We start from the raw sequence: 21623 nt of genomic DNA, 5'->3' as shown, positions 1-21623 counted from the left end.
AAGTCTAGTAAAAAAATACTTATAGCAAAGGTTTTGAGTCAGAGTATAAAATCTTCATTTAAGAAACAGTTTAAGTTGTTCATGTGTATTCGGGGACCCAATGAGATTTGTAAATTTCATGCACTTAAATATACAGTGGTCGTATATACAATGATTTTAACTACACCGGGCCAGAAAATAGTCTTCTCAGGAGACTGGCACATATTAGTGGCGACACCAACTGAACTGCTACCTGATAACAGGAATACAGGCTTGTCAGTGCGTATCACTACTGGCAACCGCTAACGTGCTCATTACTGGCAGAGGTGTTGAAAAATGAGAACTTCAATTCAAGGGCAGGGTTTCAGTAATTAGATTACTAAATTCTAGGGCCACATATTGACATGCTACTATTATTGTGCAGTGAATATGGAACAACTTTTACTGCCTTCTACGACTATGCATTAACTCAGACTCCACATCAGTCACCTTGCAAAGCCTTGAAACCTTGAAGAGGGACACGTGTGGACCCAGTCACAAACTGTAACAGCCTTGCCCTTCTTTCCTCATCAAACGTTTCCACGGCTTGCCAAAACCACTTTACGATATTGCTATCTGCCATGCAGTGCTTTAGACGTGTGTTTGACTTCCAGTCATTCAGGTCTATCTTATCCAGGCCTCCTATTATTAGCTGTTACATAATTAAAAAACACTTTAAAGCAACAGGCACTGAAATGATATCTTACGTTAATATCTATTACCCCAATCTGCTTTACAAACTGTAATATACTGCACATACACAAATCATTTTACCCACAATGAAAAAGTTTTCTGGTACACAGTATATAGTAATGCTACTAAACAGCTCAAGACAGGAGGTGAATACCCTCTCCAATTGAAACGGCAAGTGGATTTTAGGTAGGCGAATGCAATTACTTAAACTGGGTTTTGGAGAAGAAACCAGAGCCAACCCCCTACTTTAATTATCACTAGTTTGTTTGGTTTTTTTGGTTTTTTTTGTTTTTTTTTAACATGTAACCTGAAAAGCACAGTGAGACCCCTTACACTATACCAGAGCTTCAGACTTAGGCAAATGAGGGTCACCTACTGAATCATACACACCACTTTTCATAGCACTTTATCTGGAGGTCTTCCATCCCACCAATGACTACAGCGAAACCCTGCTTAATTTGTGAGATCTTACCAGATAACTGCCAACTGTGCCATGGCATATATATCTATACACTATTCTGTTTATCATCTCTAATAATAGACTACAAAACAAATTCCTCATCTCTCTTCCATAAGTGAAAATGGAATGCTGAGTAGTGGGAAAAAGTCATGATAGGCCACGGTCCCAACCAGCTGGAATGGTGATAAGGAAGTGGGGATACAAGATCCAATTGCTTAAAATTAATGATATCGTATATTCCAAAGGTACTCAGACTGTTTCAGGTGGTGGACCACATTTTAAAAAAGAGTATTGTCTCATGGATCTGTCTTGTGCCATGATCTGTAGACCCCCTTCCCTCTCATTCACATTCATTTAACATTGTGATATTTTCCATATAAACAAATGCTGCCATTGCTACAAAGTTTTTAATGCATTTTTTATTTGCCTTTCAAGGCAATTTAGAAGACTGAAACAACAAATAGCATTATGTGACTAGCTGGCATGCCACAGATTGCTAGCAAGTGCTTCCAGGACCATCAATGGTCCGCAAGCTACAAGCTGAGAACATCTGCTTTACTATTAAAGGAGCAAACCATTTGCACTGAAAGAACACAAAACAGAAATAAATGAATGTGATATAAAGAAAAAATACTATTTTAAGTGGCTGCATTTTGAAATTCAGGTTTTAAATAACAGGCCCAGGTCTTTTCTGTATATTCTATACTTAAATTTTCTGCTTTCATTTTAAGTGCTCTAATCTTTGCTCTGTGTAGCGTCAATAAATGACCTGGATTGTAAACAACTACAGAAGACAAGCTGTTCTGAGGAGGCTAACAAGCTAGACCCTCTCAATTCCCTGTTTATGCGATCTGCAATATAGAATCAGTCTTATTGCTGAAAAAAACAAAACTGTCCACCCTCCAGCATTAGCCCTTGGTAAAAATACATGTTGTCTAAACTTCTCCCATTTTAGACAGCCCTAGCCGTAATGCTAGTATCTCACGTGTAAAAAAAAGCCAGAACAAACTAGCAACTGTGATTAAAATGAGACAGCTTTCTAGTACTGTTCATTATAATTGAAAAGGGCAAAACAATTTTTACATTAATACTCTAAACATTTGCTCATGGGTCATCCTGATCACAAAATAAAGTCATTCTGAATGATTAACACGTGTACCTCAAGCTCCTTCTGGTCAAAAGGCTTTAGTAAGTGTTGAGGAATAAGTTCATTAAAACCTTTTTGTAGAGCCAGAAATTGTGCCTCAATTCCTCTCATAAATCGCCAGTTTACATACAACCTGGGGGGGGGAAGCCCAAAATGAAAAGTTAGGAGCAATGTGCTGGTTAGAACAGGGCCTTTTTATATTAGCAGAGTAGAAAAGTTTGGTCAAAGACCTATTATGGTTTGGATAGACGAAAACTGTGTTTACAGAAAAAACGTTTTTGACCATTTTCCTTCCATAACTACCAGTTCCATATCAACACAAAGAAAACAAGAACTAACTTTAAAAAAAACTCTATTTATTCCTCCTAGCTCTTATGGCACATATACAAATTACACTGGTGTGTCAGGAAGGTATATAAAGATGAAAACTTCATACAAAATCAGGCCAGAAAAACCTAACTAGCTACTGAGAATAGGTCACTGGATCTTGTTTGTATCATTCATTACATCTCCCATCAATTCAGAGCATTTGTATTCCCAGCCTAAGGGAAAGCAGCAAATTAATGTTTGAAATACCTCAAAAAAAAAGTATTATTCTGTACTTAGGTGTTGCAGATTTTCTAAAAGAAAATCTTAAAGTTTTGCCCTCAACCATCAGTCTCCCTTCAAATACCTATCACCACTTTTAGGCATGTCTGCTAAGCACCAGCTCAGAAGTCTAATCCCAAAATGATTTTAGTCATGTTTTTCAATATCAGTAAGTAACAGGACAGAAGTCAACTGAAAGCAGCAATTAATTAATATGTATAATAATAAACAACTAAGGGAGAAATATGAACCTGCTCTCTACATTTGATATAGGTGCGATCTTGAATTCTCTTTGGATTTTTTCCTAAAAAGAGATGACCTAGCTCAAGCACAAATTATTGGACACCATCCAGCAATTATTGGATGAAATTCTATGTACTGTGCAATGCTGCAGATTAGACTAGATGATGGGTTCTCAATCAAGTGGTCATAACCTGCCCTTGCCATATTGCTAAATAGAAGGTGGGTCTGGTATGGAAAAGGTTTAGAACCCCTGACTAGAGAATTATACTAGTCCTCTCCCGGCCTTAAAATCCATACCTTATAAATCCTGCAGCAAAAATGTCCCCAAATCTAAGACCCTTAGACCTATTTATCCTTCAGAATAGACTAATTTAGTGCCAGCAGAAACTACTGCCATGCAGAGAACCACAACTCAGAACAGAACTTGGTCTTTCACTCCAATGGCGTTGCAGGGGCTTAAGTGCCAAGGAGTTATTTTCTAGTAATTTGCTCTGCCTGATTGAAGGAACACTGTTTACTTGCTCAGAGAAAGGTCTTCATTCCTCCCTAGACAAAGGAGGAGTCATTATAATGGACACAAGTGGTTGTGATGGGCTGGAAATGGGAACTTTCAGGAAAGCAAAGGATTTTCCAACATGCTTTTTCTAGGAGAATCTTTTTTCCTCCGAGTCCTAAACAAAACATACACTTGTTCACTAAAAACAATTTTCAGAACTCCCTCTAAATGTGCACTCTTCGTTACTTCACTTTTCAGATCCTAAGAATTGTATAAAGAACTCATCTTCTCCAACCCCTTCCTGTTATGTCTGGGGCAGCTGGTTCTTCCTGTGATACCTGACATATTCTTTCTTGTTCTCTTCTGTAACAGGAACATTTCTGCCATTTGGTTTGAGCTCATGCTGCAGAATCCGCCCAAAAGCATTGTGTTCCACACAGAAAGTATGGTCCAACACTGGGGTGATGTCATTCTCTCTGTCAATTAAAAGGAAAAAGGATAAAACTGACATTCCCCCCCCCCAATCTGTTGATGCACACAGACCAGTTGTTTATTGAATACTTAAGCAAGTTAATCTGTGGAGTGAAGGGTCCATCTGCCATCTTTCATAAGCCCTACATTTACTGTTTCCTAAGTTGCCTCTCTCATATATTGCCTTGTGGGTTTCATAAGCCCAACCTATATGTTAGTTTCCCTTTTCTCTATCACATTGGCACACCCTGCTAGTAAACAGACAGTTAATTGTTATATTTAAAATATAATTAACTGATTTGTTGCCAGATTTCAACACAAAGTATGAGGAAGATCATGTAACTTTCTGAACTGCTGGTGAATTGACAATGAATTAGAACACAAAAGGAAAAGCTGCATGGATAAAAATGATTTGTCTTATGACCAATGAAACTCTGAAGGAATTTCAAATATATCTGAGTAAATCTAAGAGGATGTGACTATAAAAGATAATTTCTTATGTATGTCTAAAAGAGTAGAACCAAGGGCACACTCCCTCACTGATTGTTTCCCAAGCAATCACACACAGAATTCATTAGATTTTGATATAAATAATTTCCACAACTGAATATTAGGCGACTAAGGACAAGGTTAGGATTTCCTTGAAGGATCCAGCAAGAGCGGAGCGGTGTCTGTATAAGAGTTTTCCTTCACAAGTACCTTCAATTCTTGGATTGGGAAGCAGCGGCTAGGAAATTGCGTGTTTTTGCAAAATCTGCTCTACTGTGAAGGCTCTCTTTTAATGTGATATCTGACTACCCCTGAGGTCTAGTGCTCTGTCTTCAACAGTTAAGTACTTGGTAAATGAATAGTACTTACAAAATCCAAACTAAACTCTTGTGCAGTTCTGGGTCAACAGATTCCAGATCAGATAGCTGAATGGGTTTCCCCAGCAGCTGTTTGTAGAAGGGAACTGTGAAACCCCCATTGATGTAGTGTCCATGGAACACAGCTAAACCCATTATCCGACCAACAAAATGGAAATATGATAAGTGATCCTGCAGGGGACACAGAAGAAAAAGAATAAATCATTGGAAAAGCAGTCCACTGCTGACATCTTGTGGCTATATTTATGCCAGTAGCAATGACTTTGTATCCAAGGATTTGCAACCTGCTGGGAACCAGGAGGTATGTCTACACTGCTATGCAAGCCTGGGCGCACTCACGTTTGAGCCCATACTCCCTTCTGTCTACACACAACTCTCTCAGGCTCTGGTTCAGACCTAGAGTCCTAGGTTCCTGCAATATTAGAGGGTTCAAACCCTTCTGCTTTGCAGTGTAGATGCAGCCTCCTGACTGAAGTCCTAGAAGTCCACCAAAGGTATCCCACAATCCCATGGGCCAATTTCCTTTGTCCTCTCTATCCCAAGAACCGCCAGCTGACTGCAGGGAAATGGAAGCATTCGCCCCCCTCCTCCTTGCTGTAATACAGAAGCTTGGTGGGTCAGTATTTAAACCATGCATTGTTTTCTGACCAGCGAGCTGCAAACACACCATCAGAGAGCTTTCTGTGTTTGCAATGGAGACTGAACACAAAAAGTGAGTGAGGCCAGCGAAATGAGACAGCTGCTGAAACTGGTCCCAGAGGAGGCTTTGCCTCAGGAGCAGCACAACCTGGGGCCACACTTGGAGGAGCTTTTTGATGCCCCATCCTCACCCCTAGGAACAGCCCATTCTCTCAAAGCCAGAAATTACTTCAGGAATGTCTATTATGCTCAACATGCTGGAGTAAACCACACACCTGATTGCCTCAGAAATCTCTGCCACCACTTTACCCACGGTTGATTTTTCCAACACCAAACTGGTTGGCAAAGAACCCGTAGCAGTCTGGGGTAGCCAGCCTCCAGACTGTTATAGCAACCTGCTTCTGGACCAGCATGGCTGTCCTCGTGTAGCTTTATGCTGGAGGGAGGTGTAGGTGGGGGTAGGGGAGAGGTAGGGTAAGCTGCTCACAAAGTTCCAGAAATGTAGCTTTTCTTCATGTGAAAATTCTGAACCCATTGCTGATCATCCCGTCTGCATGATGATGTGGTCCCACCAGTCTATGCTTGTGGCTCTACTCCAGAAGAGCTGATCTACGTAGGGGGCATCAGCAGCTGTACTGAATGTGCAGCATCAGCCTCTTTAAGTCTACCATGTTGTGTTCTCCTTGTTTTCTTCCTCCGCCTCCATCATAAGCTTTGTCAGGTGCCTTTGATGGGCCAGAAAACACCACTGAAATGTCCACCAGCTTCTCATGGAAGCTCTGCCTGTTTCCTGACACAGGAGTGAAAGCACAAGCAAGAGAAGCCAAAACATTGCTGGTTCTGACAGCTGGGAGCACAGAGACCAAAATGACTGCTTGGCAGGATGTGTTAGCTAGCTGTTCAAATTTCCTGTAACATGCAGGGTGGACAGTCAAGTTTCCCACATTGCACCATGGTCAAAAGGCTAAAGCTGCCACGTTTCAGGAGTCACCGGAAAGTCTGGGATATGGTTGGTGGGACTCAGGCCTGCATGGTGCACTGCAGACACCAGAGCTCTGAGTTCAAGCCTGGGGTAGAAAATTCTTAATGTACAGTTGACAATCAGCGTAGATGACCAAGCCCTGGGTTTTCTAACCCACAGTCAGCTGACGCGAGTCCCACTAACCCTGGACTTACACTGCAGTGTAGACATACCCAAAGAGTCATTATTTCACCTACTGTCATATGACCAAGCACAAAAGAGCCATTTAATGATAAGATGTCACAGACGATATCTAATGAATTAACTAGATCAACTTAATTTGGAATGGTCTCCAAACAACATCTGAAGGGTCCAAAATCGAAAAAAGAAATGCAAGAACATGAACCCAAAGAAACCCTTTAGAAATACAAGCAGAAGGGAAAATCCAAACAAATCAAATGCTCATGAAGTAGAATATTCACCCCTTCACCCCTAAATCTTATTGATAATTTCTTCTGTTGGAAGTTGGCAAATAGCTCATTTCATCCAGCTCTAGACCAGCCACATGTTGCTTATGCTTGCAGGTTTGCCTCAATTTTTAAGGAGTAGGCTTTTTCAACCTGAGGCCAAATTTCTTCCAATACATCCTCTTGCACAGTGCCATCTTAACTTGTCAACATTGGGATTTTAGTCACTGATTTAACTGCATGAGGTGTAAGTCATGCCTACACTAGGGATCCCCCCAAAAAAATCACAGCCCAGGAGGCTGTGGCTGCAAGAAAAGCCCCTGGTGGTCACATGCAGCCACAGTGGCCGCATTTGAGAAACGCTGATCTACTCTGACCTCCTGCATAACACAGCCCAGAGGTCCTCCCTGAATTAATTTCTGTTTGAACTGAGCAAATCTTTCAGAAAAACATACAATTTTTAAACCAAGACCGGAAGTGATGGAGAATCCACCATAACCCTTGTTAAGTTGTTCCAAAGGTTAACTTCCCATCTGAGTCTGTCTAACTTCAACTTCCAGACATTGGATCTTGTTATACCATTGTCTGCTAGACTGAATATCCAATCATCAAATTTTTGTTCCCCATGCAGGTATTTATAAACTGTGATTAAGTCACCCCTTAATCTTCTCTTTGTTAAACTGAACAGATTGAGCTCGAAGTTTTTCACTATAAGGCATAGCTCCCAATTCTTTAATCAGTATCCTTGGCACTTCTCAGAATTCTATCCTGTTTATTAATAAACATCCTTTTGAGTTGTTTACCCCACAACTGGACACAGTGTTCCAGTAGCGACTGTACCAGATGCCAAACACAGAGGTAATATAACCTCCCCACTCTTACTTGAGGTTCCCCTGTTTATGCATGCAAGGATCACATTAGCCCTTCTGGTCAGAGTCACACTAGAAACTAATGTTCAACTGATTATCCACCATGATCCCCAAGTCTTTTTCGCAGTCACTGCTTCCTAGAATAGAGGCCCCCATCCTGTAAGTATGACCTACATTCTTTGTTCCTAGATATATAACTTTACATTTAAGCCATATTAAAGAGCATATTGTTTGTGCTCAGTTTACCAAGCAACCTAGATAACTCTGTATTAGTGACCTGTCCTCAGTGTTATTTACACTCCCCCAATGTGTGTGTCATCTGCAAACTATCAGTGATGATTTTATGTTTTCTTCCAGGTCACTGATAAAAAAATTAAATAGTATAGGCCAAGAACTAGTCTCGGTATACCTCACTAGAAACACCCTCTCAATGACAATCACCAGTTTATAATTATGTACTGAGACCTGTCCATGAGCCACTTTTTAATCCATTTAGTGTGTGTCATGTTTAATACTGTACTAGTCTAGTTTCTTAATCAAAATGTCATGTGGTACCAAATCAAATGTCTTAAAGAAGTCTAAGTTTATTACATCAGCACTATGACCTTTATCAACCAAATTTGTAATCTCATAAAAATCTAAATTAGTTGGACAGGATCTATGTTCCATAAACCCATGGTGACTGACATTATATTACCCTCGTTTAATTCTTTATTAAATGGAGTTTCATATTGACTTCTCTGACTGAGGGCAAAATATGTGGGGCCACTCCACTCGTTGGGTAGGCATTGTTCAGGAAGGAATAGTGCTTACACTTTCCAATACTTCCCAACCCTAGTATTTAAGAGAAGCTGCACCCATGCATATGGTCTTAACGGACCAGGTGTTTAACAGTACCAAAGAAGCTCACATGACAGCACACAGCAGTGCTGACATATCATAAACCACATACTACTTCCTGGTACATCACTCTAAAACTTGCTATTGCATTAGTTCATATCCCATCACAAAGCTTTATTGTTTACCCTCTTAAGATTGGACAATTATTTACAGAAGTAGAAGTGCGGTTGAGCTCCCATTGAAGTTTAACACATATGATTATTGCCCTAATGTTAATACTTACAGGATTGATAGAAGAGTCTGGATTGATTTGCAGCATGTAAATATTGTCAGTAGAGTACTGGAAGAGTCCATAATAGGGGTTCAACATTTCATGGCACAGTAAATACAACCACTCTCTGCCAAACAAAGCAGGATTTTAGTGAAAGTTTCACTGAAATTTCAAACATTTATTATAACTCTGTCAAACAGTCCTGAATGATTTATTTTCAATTTTCTATCAGAAATCTGGTAATCTATATTGCTGATAAGCAAAACAAAAACAAAACAAAACAGAACGATAAAGCTTCCTCTAGGAAGCCAGGAAAAGTCTGGCTCATTTACATACAGATTTTGATTTTACTTTAAAAGTATTGTCAAGGAAATTAGCATTAATAAAAAAAAGTGGGAAAACAGACTCTAGTAAGCAGTTAGGGTAATGTAATCATAACTCATACTTTTCACTCGAACTGTGGGACTGAGTGTGACCAAAGGAAAACAAGTTGCTGGGTTATTTAATCAGTGGATTGGCTGGAGCCCCCCTAACATGAGTGTTCATAATATTTCCAGATAGCTAGCTCTGCACTAACTTTTGGTGCAGAGCTAGCTAACTGGAAGGATATGAGGCACCACTGGGCAACCTTTACTATGCATTAAAGTTTTTGAGCAGTTAATGTGTATTTGGGTCATATGTTCACATAAGTGATTAAGTGATGTAGGAGCCTAAGCCCCACTGACTTTCTAGGAGCTTTAGGCTCCTAAGCCACTTGTGTGCTTTTGAACATTTTACCCATATAGCGGGGTGGCTACCCTGCTCCTAAAATAGAAGGGGCTAAAAGCAGCCCTGGAGAGGGCTGTGGCTGGCTGATTGGGGAAGCAGCCACAGCTGGGCCACGCCCCAGTCAGGCCCCAGCTGGCCTGTATGAAAAGGCTGTGAGCCAGAGGCCAAGGAGTCTCTCTCGAGGCTGGGAGAGAGCAGGACCTGGCTGCCTGCCTGACAGGGTACTGTGGGTGGTGCTGTGCTGGGGAAGGAGCAGGCTGAGCAGGGGTGCTCCAGGCTGTCAACTCCCCAGGCTGTAGGGCCTGGTCCAAGGCCGATAGAGGTACTGGGAGGCAGAGGAAGGCAACAGATCCAAACCCCCTTGCCTATGATGAGTGGCCTTTACACTGCCGTCTGCCTCAGGGTGCGGGGGCTTGGCGATGACTGGCAGTAGCCCAGACTGAGGCAAGGTGGGGATAGTGGGTTGGGGATTCCCCAAGAACGGGAGACCCAGAGGCAGAGTGTGGGGGTATGGCCAGGGGGCAGAACCCCAGAGAAAGGGGCACCGGGGTCTGTGAGGGACACGGGGGCCAGAGCTGTGCAGATTACCGGCCTGCAGAGGGTGCTCCAGGCTGGAAAAGAGCTAATTCCCAGCAACCAGCAGGAGGTGCAGCAGGGCTGAGTCTGCGCTCCTTTACAACCCACTGGTGCCTTAATTCAGCACCCAGTCTTTAAAATTACAGATTTATATATGCATACATTTGAGAACACATACAAACATGAGTTTTGAGGAAAAGTTAAGTTTAAGGGCAATGTTGTAATTGAAGGGACATCAACTTGAATTAGTCTTTTTTTTGGCGGGGGGGGAAGCAGTATTCAGTAGTTTCATGTACTACACATCTGCCCCACCAATGGGTTGTAGATTTACAATCACATTTTCGTATTTAAAAATATGTTCTTTTAATTCCTCTTGCTGTGTGACAACCATACAAAGCTGACAATTTGGAAGAAAAGTGTGATTATCCAAAGTATGCCCAACTGAAATGAGGTTTATTTCAAACCTACTTCAGTTATAGAATTTTTAGGTATTATTACTAACAATAGTAGGAAAAGTTTTCAGACTTAAGTGACAGTTTTATGTTGACAGTATTCCCTCCAAAATGATCTGCAATTCAACCCGTATTTTCCCACACTTCCAGTAACAAAAGCAAAGGAGGAATGCGGCAGCAAAACAAACATACAGTAAATATTTTGCCTAAAGGATCTCTCATTAAAGCAAACTGTATAACCAAGTGACTCACTGTAAGAAAAAGCAAGGTTTTAAAGTAATATTTAAGGGGGAAATGACTCAGAAGTACTGGTTTTGTATTGGTAGTATTTGTATGTGTAGAGGTTTGTAGGGGCTTTGTGCTGGGAGAGAAGCTGAGCCCTGATTAGGGGGCGGGGCTTCACTGACTAGGGGTCCTATAAAGGTAGCAGCCAGTCAGGCAGCGGCACAGACAGCTGCAGCGGCACAGGAGCCAGCAAACAGAGCTGTAAACAGGGGAGTTTGAGTGGGGAGTTTGTCTTGCGGTGCTTGTGTTGGGTTTGGTTTTGCTGTGGGTGGTGGTGTTTTGGTGTGGTTTGTGTTTCCCAGATTAACAGGATTTAGGTGGGAAGGATATGACAGATACAGAGGTGGCAGTGGGAGTGACCCATGTAGCAGAAGACACAATGAAGATGACTGGATGTGGAAGCTGTGGTATGTACATGATCCTGGAGGGGGCACCTGGTAAGAGTTTTGTCTGCATGAAGTGCCGTCTGATAGAGCTGATGGAGGAAAAGATCCGAGGTTTGGAGATGCAGGTGGAAAGTCTGGTAGAGTTTAGGAAGGGGTTTGAGCAGATTATGGAGCAAAGACATGAGGTATCTGAAGGGAAAAGCTCAGACTTGCAGATGGAAGCAGGACTAGAGAATTCTGAGGGGAGACTGGGTGAGGAAAGTGGTCAGTGGAAGCATGTGACTAAAAGAACTAGGCAGAGGAAAAGACGGGCTAGTGAAGGAGAAATAGAGCTTAAGAATAGGTTTGCAGAGTTGGAAAATGAGGAAGGGGCTCAGCAGGTAGTCACTGAAGGTGACAGGGCAAGGAAGAAGAGAAGAGAGGTTAGTCCTATAGGAAAAGGGGAGGAGTTAATGGAGATTACACCAAATATGAGCCCCAGGAGGATACAGGATGGGTTAAAAAGGATTACAAGGGAGAATGGGAATGGAAAGAACTTGCAGCCAGAGGGAACAGGGGATAGACTGGAGAATAGCACAGTCACTAGGAAAAGGCAGGTCTATGTGATTGGGGACTCTTTACTGAGAAGAATAGATAGGCCTGTAACCAGAGCTGATCCAGAAAATAGGAGGGTGTGCTGTCTTCCGGGTGCTAAGATACGGGATGTAGACCTGAGGTTGAAAAGGATTCTAAAGGGAGCGGGAAAGAATCCCCTAATTATCCTTCATGTGGGAACAAATGATACGGCTAGATTCTCGCTGGAAAGTATTAAGGGAGACTATGCTAGGCTGGGGAGGACGCTTAAGGAAATTGAGGCTCAGGTGATCTTTAGTGGGATTCTGCCTGTTCCTAGAGAAGGGCAACAAAGGTGTGACAAGATTATGACTATCAATAGATGGCTTAGGCAGTGGTGCTATAAGGAGGGCTTTGGGATGTATGGCCATTGGGAGGCATTCATGGATAGGGGACAGTTCTCTCGGGATGGACTTCATCTGAGTAGGGAAGGAAATAGACTTCTAGGATGGAGGCTGGCACAACTGATTAAGAGAGCTTTAAACTAGGAATTTGGGGGAGATGGTTGGGAGATGTCCAGGTAATCTCCACGCCAGAATTAAGCATAGAGTGGAAAGAAAATGAAGTAAGAGTGGATACAGCTGTAGGTAGGAGGAAGGGCAGTGTAGATACAAGTCTAATAGGTTATACTGGTAGTAAAATAACCGTGCCTAATAGGGTACAGAATGTGAGTGAGGCTAAACAGCAAAAATTAAGATGTTTGTACACTAATGCAAGGAGCCTAGGTAACAAAATGGAGGAACTAGAGTTACTGGTGCAGGAAGTGAAACCAGATATTATAGGTATAACAGAGACCTGGTGGAATAGTAGTCATGACTGGGCTACAGGTATTGAAGGGTATGTGCTGTTTAGGAAAGACCGAAATAAAGGTAAAGGTGGTGGAGTAGCACTGTATATCAATGATGAGATAGAATGTAAAGAAATAAGAAGCGATGAAATGGATATGACTGAGTCTGTCTGGGCAAAAATTAAATTGGGGAAGAAAACTATTAGAGCCTCCCCTGGGATAGTGCTTGGGGTGTGCTATAGACCGCCGGGATCTAATTTGGATATGGATAGAGCCCTTTTTAATGTTTTTAATAAAGTAAATACTAATGGAAACTCTGTGATCATGGGAGACTTTAACTTCCCAGATATAGACTGGAGGACGAGTGCTAGTAATAATAATAGGGCTCAGATTTTCCTAGATGCGATAGCTGATGGATTCCTTCAGCAAGTAGTTGCTGAACCGACTAGAGGGGATGCTATTTTAGATTTGGTCTTGGTGAGTAATGAGGACCTCATAGAGGAAATGGTTGTAGGGGATAATCTTGGCTCAAGTGATCATGAGCTAATTCAGTTCAAACTGAATGGAAGGATTAACAAAAATAAATCTGCAACTAAGGTTTTTGATTTCAAAAGGGCTGACTTTCAAAAATTAAGGAAATTAGTTAGGGAAGTGGATTGGACTGAAGAATTTATGGGTTTAAAGGTAGAGGAGGCCTGGGATTATTTTAAATTAAAGCTGCAGAAGCTATCGGAAGCCTGCATCCCAAGAAAGGGGAAAAAATTCATAGGCAGGAGTTGTAGACCAAGCTGGATGAGCAAGCATCTTAGAGAGGTAATTAAGAAAAAGCAGAAAGCATACAGGGAGTGGAAGAAGGGAGGGATCAGTAAGGCAAGCTACCTTATTGAGGTCAGAATATGTAGGGATAAAGTGAGACAGGCTAAAAGTCAAGTAGAGTTGGACCTTGCAAAGGGAATTAAAACCAATAGTAAAAGGTTCTATAGTCATATAAATAGGAAGAAAACAAAGAAAGAAGAAGTGGGACCGCTAAAAACTGAGGATGGAGTGGAGGTCAAGGATAATCTAGGCATGGCCCAATATCTAAACAAATACTTTGCCTCAGTCTTTAATAAGACTAAAGAGGATCTTAGGGATAATGGTAGCATGATAAATGGGAATGAGGATATGGAGGTAGACATCACCATATCTGAGGTAGAAGCGAAACTCAAACAGCTTAATGGGACTAAATCGGGGGGCCCAGATAATCTTCATCCAAGAATATTAAAAGAATTGGCACAAGAAATTGCAAGCCCATTAGCAAGAATTTTTAATGAATCTGTAAACTCAGGGGTTGTACCGTATGATTGGAGGATTGCTAACATAGTTCCTATTTTTAAGAAAGGGAAAAAAAGTGATCCAAGTAATTATAGGCCTGTTAGTTTGACATCTGTAGTATGCAAGGTCTTGGAAAAAATTTTGAAGGAGAAGGTAGTTAAGGACATTGAAGTCAATGGTAATTGGGACAAAATACAACATGGTTTTACAAAAGGTAGATCGTGCCAAACCAACCTGATCTCCTTCTTTGAGAAAGTAACAGATTTTTTAGATAAAGGAAACGCAGTGGATCTAATTTACTTAGATTTTAGTAAGGCGTTTGATACGGTGCCACATGGGGAATTATTAGTTAAATTGGATAAGATGGGCATCAATAGGAATATTGAAAGGTGGATAGGGAATTGGTTAAAGGGGAGACTACAACGGGTCCTACTGAAAGGTGAACTGTCAAGTTGGAGGGAGGTTACCAGTGGAGTTCCTCAGGGATCGGTTTTGGGACCAATCTTATTTAATCTTTTTATTACTGACCTGGGCACAAAAAGTGGGAGTGTGCTAATAAAGTTTGCAGATGATACAAAGCTGGGAGGTATTGCTAATTTAGAGAAGGACAGGGATACCCTACAGGAGGATCTGGATGACCTTGTAAACTGGAGTAATAGGAATAGGATGAAATTTAATAGTGAGAAGTGTAAGGTCATGCATTTAGGGATTAATAACAAGAATTTTAGTTATAAGCTAGGGACGCATCAACTAGAAGTAACGGAGGAGGAAAAGGACCTTGGAGTATTGGTTGATCATAGGATGACTATGAGCTGCCAATGTGATATGGCTGTGAAAAAAGCTAATGTCGTCTTGGGATGCATCAGGAGAGGTATTTCCAGTAGGGATAAGGAGGTTTTAGTACCGTTATATAAGGCACTGGTGAGACCTCACCTGGAGTACTGTGTGCAGTTCTGGTCTCCCATGTTTAAGAAGGATGAATTCAAACTGGAACAGGTACAGAGAAGGGCTACTAGGATGATCCGAGGAATGGAAAACTTGTCTTATGAAAGGAGACTCAGGGAGCTTGGCTTGTTTAGCCTAACTAAAAGAAGGCTGAGGGGAGATATGATTGCTCTCTATAAATATATCAGAGGGATAAATACCAGAGAGGGAGAGGAATTATTTAAACTCAGTACCAATGTGGACACAAGAACAAATGGATATAAACTGGCCACTAGGAAATTTAGATTAGAAATTAGACGAAGGTTTCTAACCATCAGAGGAGTGAAGTTTTGGAATAGCCTTCCGAGGGAAGTAGTGGGGGCAAAAGATCTATCTTGCTTTAAGATTAAACTCGATAAGTTTATGGAGGAGATGGTATGATGGGATAACATGGTTTTGGTAATTAAATATTCATGGTAAATAGGCCCAATGGCCTGTGATGGGTTTTAGATGGGGTAAGGTCCAAGTTACCTGGGAAAGAATTTTCTGTAGTATCTGGCTGATGAATCTTGCCCATATGCTCAGGGTTTAGCTGATCGCCATATTTGGGGTCGGGAAGGAATTTTCCTCCAGGGCAGATTGGAAGAGGCCCTGGAGGTTTTTCGCCTTCCTCTGTAGCATGGGGCACGGGTCACTTGCTGGACGATTCTCTGCTCCTTGAGGTCTTTAAACTACAATTTGAGGACTTCAATAGCACAGATATAGGTGTGAGGTTTTTTTTGTAAGAGTGGTGGGTGAAATTCTGTGGCCTGCGTTGTGCAGGAGGTCAGACTAGATGATCATAATGGTCCCTTCTGACCTAAATATCTATGAATCTATGAATCTATGAATAGGTGCTGGAAGGAAGAGTCACAGACAGCACAGTAATAGTAAAAAAGCAGCTTCCAATTGTTAAGCATTGATGTGACATGAAAAAGGAGGGGCAAAACCAAAAAGAATAAAGCAAATAAGAAAAATTACAAGCAGAATTTTGTGGGAAGTCAGTTTTTGGATAGAATTTGGAGATGGACAGGATCTTGATGAAAGTAGCAGGGGTTATATTGTTCCACTATCTGGAACAAGAGAGTAGTCTAACTACATAATTCTGGATCCTCTGAAGTTGTCTGCAGAGATTTGGGAAAATCATAAAAAGATATGGAACAGCATCCGTCTAGACAGGAAGTGATTAAGACCTGAATAAACATTGTAGCAGAGGCATTGTCAGGGTAAAGATGAATTCTCACAGCATGTTAGTGGTGGCAACAGGTGTAGGTCACTAAGCACTTTAAAAGGCTGTTTTACAGTTAAACTAAAACATTCCAGACAAAAAGGACTAAAAAAATCAAGGTCTCACCTTGCCACCCCACCATAATCCAAGCCTTCTTCTCCTCGAAATTTCACCATCAGCCTCTTTTTCAAGTCTTTTGGCCTCATCTTCATTATCTGACGGTAGGACTCCTATATATATATTACAAATAAGACAGTTCTTTCCTTTCCATGGTTATAAGTCTACTATAAAACACTAGAACCATATAGGTTGTCATTTGAGTCAAGATTTCCCCAGTATAATGAATTAGAGTATTTCATGGTTGGTGTCAATGTCAACTCCAATAACATCCCACAGTATTAGTGTTAAATAGGAGAAGATACATGGAGTCTGATTCTATAAATTCAGATGTTTTATCTATGTACACATGATCTTAATATTACCCATTCCCAGAATAAGAAGAGACTTCCCCAATTAAAATAAATCTTTATATGACTGAAAAGCACAAGCAATAATGTCAATCAACAATAGATGGACTGAAAATACAACTAAGGGATTTCACTAAGAAAAATTCAGATTAATTTGTTAAAAATCTAACCAAACTGTCACATTAAATTCTTGACTGCTTGTAATTTTAGATAAAGAGGGTCAAGTTTCCTGCGAAGTCTACAGAAAGAAAAAAAAGGTTTCAGTGAGACAAGACAAGCTGCACAAGTGTGGAAACGCCGGCACAGACTTCTCTCTGCATGGCACATTCTGAAGATATTTTCATACCACCACAACCTTATATTCAACATTTGAACCTCAGCAGTTAACATTTTCCTCAATGTTATTCCCGTATATTTTCATACTGTGCTGCACTGCATTTAAAAAAAACTCCGTAGGTGTTGCGTTGCATGACCTACCCTCCCCACGCTCCTAAGGGAAGTGTGTGTGGGGGGGGGTACTCAAAACAAGCAAGGGCTCTAATCACAAACTGAAACTCAGAGTTAAGAAGGTAATAGGATTGGTCTGCTACCCAGTCAGAAAGGTAAAAAAAAAAACCAGACAGATAATTCAATATGCTCTGAAGTGGTACTTCAGCTGCTCTTCTCTAGCCACAAATTTAAGTATGAAAAATAATCCTGCAATTTTGTAGTCCAAGCTTATGTTTTACGGCAGCTTTATCTCCTTAACCATATCTACTTTTGTACATGCCCTAGGATGAATCAGATTCACTGTGACCAAAGAGCAATTTTGCATAAGAACTAACAGCAGCATTTGACTCTCACATCTCATCGGTGATGCACAAACCTACATACCTCAAATATTTCTTCTCTGGATACTTCAATGCGGCAGTGACCAGCTTGTGGTTGCTGAAGAGAGAGTTCATGTCTAAGGACTTTTAATTTCTGTACTAAGTCTCTTTCATATCTTTGTGCAGGCAACTCCTCACCATCTTCTAATGACCCCTCATTTGGGACTGGCAAAGGCTGGCTCGGTTCTTTTAGTTGGCATTGATGGCTTTGGAAAAAACGAAGTAAAACATTTACTCTAAAAGCAAAGCAGTAGAAAATGTGGCATAAGGCAATGGTCGTGACAATGAAAGAACTAGTTAACCCGCCTTTTCATTAATACTTAAATGAAGCGAAGTGGATTGAGCAGCGTAATTACTGCAGCCCTGCTGCCTTTTATTGGAGGCTGTAACAAATCAGGATACATACAAAAACTGAGATAACTCAACTATTCCCAATTCAATGGTTCATGATAATACTATTAATTAAGAAGTTCTGAAAGACAATATTATTCACCTTTGTACAACGCTTATATTGACTGCTGACTGAACAGTGATGAAAAATTTCATTGACTTCTCCAACATTGAGACCACTTTAAGAGCTAGGATATTCCATTACAAAACTGTTTGCATAAGAGCTTTATAAATTAAACAGCTTAAGACCACATTCTCATTGCATTTTACTTGGGCTCCATGCAAGTAAAACAAACACCAAAATCAGGTAGTAAATACTGTATCTATTGTTAGGATTAAAAAAATATGCTGGTCTCAAAAAGTTACAGCATTATATCTAAATTTAACTGATTAGGGACAAAGAAAAAAAGCTAAGCTATTTTTAAAAGATACTTCAAACCACAGGAGCCTAAAATTAAAAGATGAATTCTCTACCGTGTGAAGTTCTTACTTCATAATGTGATGTAATCTTGGGTCTGTGAACTGTGTGGTTCTGTTATTGTGATCTACAAAATATATTCTTCCAGACACTGTACTTCTCACTTCCCAACCCGGTGGCAGAGGTCCTAGTTCATCACAATTCACACTGTTAAGGTCCCTAGAGAGAGAGGAGAAGGAAAACAGTTAGAAAGTATTGGTAATTAAAAGAAAAACAAATTACTCTGAAAATAAGATGAGTGAACTTGGAGTTCATGAAGGCGAGGGGAGATTGGCCCCCGTCTTACATGGCGTTCTGTTTTATTTGTTATGCAAGAAACCCAGATATTCAAACAGGAGGGATAGATCTGAAAACCAGGAATATTATAAACACCTTGGAGTGATAGCAGAAAGCAAATTAGACATGAGTTTGCAATACAATATGGCAGCAAAGAAAGGTCAGTGTTGACAGTGTAGTTTTGGACTACACATTCAGAGGCACATCACTACAGAGCAATGAGATAATAGACCCTATTTGCAACTGCATGTGGAAAATTGCAGTCATTTCTGAACATCTTATTAACACAGAGAATGAGGAATTGGAAGGAGTTCAGAGTACAGCAATAAAAGTGATTAGGAGCCAGAGGGTTAGAACTGAAGAATAACTGAGAACTAAATACGGATACTTGGTTAAGCAATTAAATGGGGAATATTTTCAAATGGCGTAAACACCATGGAGGGATTTCTCATGGGAAGAGGACTACCAATACAAATGCATTAAAGGAAACTCCTTTAAATGCTAACAGGGGTTTCTTCCCAAAAAATACAGCATTCAGAAATGTAAGACTATGAATTACAGTGTTCAAGAACCCAGACCGTTAAAAGCTGAGGTGGCTGACTATTCCCACTATCTTTTTAAAAGTGTTAGTGATAAAAATAGGTACAAGCAGGCAAGGAGATATCACTTCTAATGAGCAAGTTTCTGATTCTAACCATATGATTAATAATTTCAGTACAACTCATTTATTTAGGGAGGCATTGTTGACAACATTTTCCTTTTCATTCTAGGTAATCTCAAATGTAATTTTTTACAAGTGCTATTGAAGACAGTACACTTACTTACAGGTAACATTTCAATTCCATTGACATGATGTATTTTACACATGCAGAATTGCAAAGGCAGAGGACTCCAGCAGCCTAAGTATAGGAAAATACTAGTAGGGGCAAAAAAGGGATGGAGTCATTGAAGACTTATTTAGACAGCAAAGTTGTTCTCATTAATAAGGAAGTGAAAAATGCACTAGACAGCTGCTATGATGCACATTTTAGTTGAGGTTCAAGATGCTGCCTGACAGATATTCTGAATGGGAATACTCCTAAATCTAGCAATACATTATGAACATAAGTCAGTGGATTGTGAGGCTATGGGGAAAGCACATTTTAAATCATCTAAACTTCCTTAGTGCAGGAAAAAGCAGGTTTTCATCAGGTTTTCTAAAAGATTTCGGTTATGGCTATGTGTTTAGATCAGCTGTACATCTGAAACAGCAGTTTAGTGATCTGATCACATCCAATTTTTAGTGTACATTTGTGCTTAATGGCAAGGACAAGTTTCTGCCCCAATTATGAAGTCTTGTCTCAGAACAGGTACAGAAAGAGAACAACCTTTGCTAAAAAATAAGGCAATGTTATCGCTAGTAAGACACTGAGACCTGTTTACTTAAACTGTTGTTCTTGGAAGCCTGTCTCTGCACTTTGCTTCATCTATCCAGTATCTTGCATTACTCCAGTTAGTTATGTTGTCTGCACAGTGAGCATAAAGTTGCAAACTTTCATAGTTTTACTTTGCAGGCTTTGGGGCACAGACTGCCTATAGGAACATTATGGAGAAGCAAATCCCCTCAGGGAAACTAGCCAGCGATGGATGTATAGTCACAAAAGACTGGATTAGCACAGGCTAATTCTTTAAAAAGGCTTTACCAAATTAATTTTGTGGAGGATTCATATTTTCCCAGCTGAAATTTGTTGGTCTGAAATTAAGAGAATTTTAAATAGTTCTTTAAAAGTAATTTTTCAAGTCTCTAGAGTGTAGAATTGGCAAAATATTTCTGCTTCAGCTGCACAAAAGGTGAGCCATACTATAATTGAAGACATCAACCAACCATTCAGGAGTCAGAAGTTATCAGTAGTCTAAAGCCAGCAGAATTTAGCTTTTCTCAGTTGAGCACTCAAACTGCTCTCAATTTCAGAAAAATTTTAGGTCATATTCAACAAAGCAATTTGCAACTTTATTAAAAGGATGAAGTCAAATCAATGTTTTATCAGTGTGACTTCAGTAAAGGTTACATGAAGTTTTTACTTGATTTAAAAGTCGCCGGTAGTTAATTTGTAATTAATAAGCAAGTAAGTATCCTGAGGGGATTGAATTGAAGTCAATAAAGAAATCTATGATGATTCCTTATTCTGCTGTCTCTCAGAGTAGGAATCACTTCATATCAGCACTTCATGATTCAGCTGACTGCCATAAGATGAAAATAACTGACTTTGTGTAGCTATGAATACATACCTTGGTATCCTGGGGTCATGCCACGTACTAACTCCAGTCTGTGTGTGCAAAAAATAAACCTGTCCCTGTACCGTTGTCCTTTGTTCTACATAAAGGAGGGAAAATATTCCTTAATTATTCTAAATTATAAATTCTTAAAAATCTAGAAGCAGTTTCTTAAAGCTATAAGCATATTCTTTTACAACATAATCAGGGAGAGAATAGATAACTTAAGCCATCCAGTCTGATCTCTTGCACTTTGGACTCATTAGTATGTTTCACTATCCAACTGCTCTTAATATTTCTAATATCTTAAGTTCAGATCACGATGCCTTGAACTAATTCTCTTCTTTTATAATGTGTTGATTATACTACTATCTTAAAATAAACTAGATAATTGCCTTACTCCCAAATCTGGTGTCTTCTTTTTTCCTAGATAAGATTTAATTCTCCCTCTCACCTTATCCTCTGATTCTTGTTTCTTTGTTGCCTTTAT

General features: G+C 40.2%; 1 protein-coding gene across 3 annotated transcripts in view; it reads right to left on the bottom strand.

The window, feature by feature from the left end:
* SMURF1 (SMAD specific E3 ubiquitin protein ligase 1) overlaps positions 1-21623 on the bottom strand; it is a 64646-nt gene that overhangs the window by 6401 nt on the left and 36622 nt on the right. For all 3 annotated transcript variants that reach the window (XM_077827795.1, XM_077827796.1, XM_077827797.1), the window contains 9 exons: positions 21149-21233; positions 18617-18763; positions 17741-17942; positions 16527-16630; positions 9042-9156; positions 4975-5153; positions 3984-4121; positions 2331-2451; positions 469-670 (listed from right to left, as the gene is read on the bottom strand). In XM_077827795.1, the coding sequence (XP_077683921.1) occupies positions 469-670; positions 2331-2451; positions 3984-4121; positions 4975-5153; positions 9042-9156; positions 16527-16630; positions 17741-17942; positions 18617-18763; positions 21149-21233 (1293 nt within the window). The remainder of the gene's footprint in view (positions 1-468; positions 671-2330; positions 2452-3983; positions 4122-4974; positions 5154-9041; positions 9157-16526; positions 16631-17740; positions 17943-18616; positions 18764-21148; positions 21234-21623) is intronic.

The sequence above is a fragment of the Eretmochelys imbricata genome, chromosome 10, assembly GCF_965152235.1.
Source record: "Eretmochelys imbricata isolate rEreImb1 chromosome 10, rEreImb1.hap1, whole genome shotgun sequence".
NCBI lineage: Eukaryota > Metazoa > Chordata > Testudines > Cheloniidae > Eretmochelys > Eretmochelys imbricata.
This window is presented reverse-complemented; position numbering and strand designations above follow the sequence as displayed.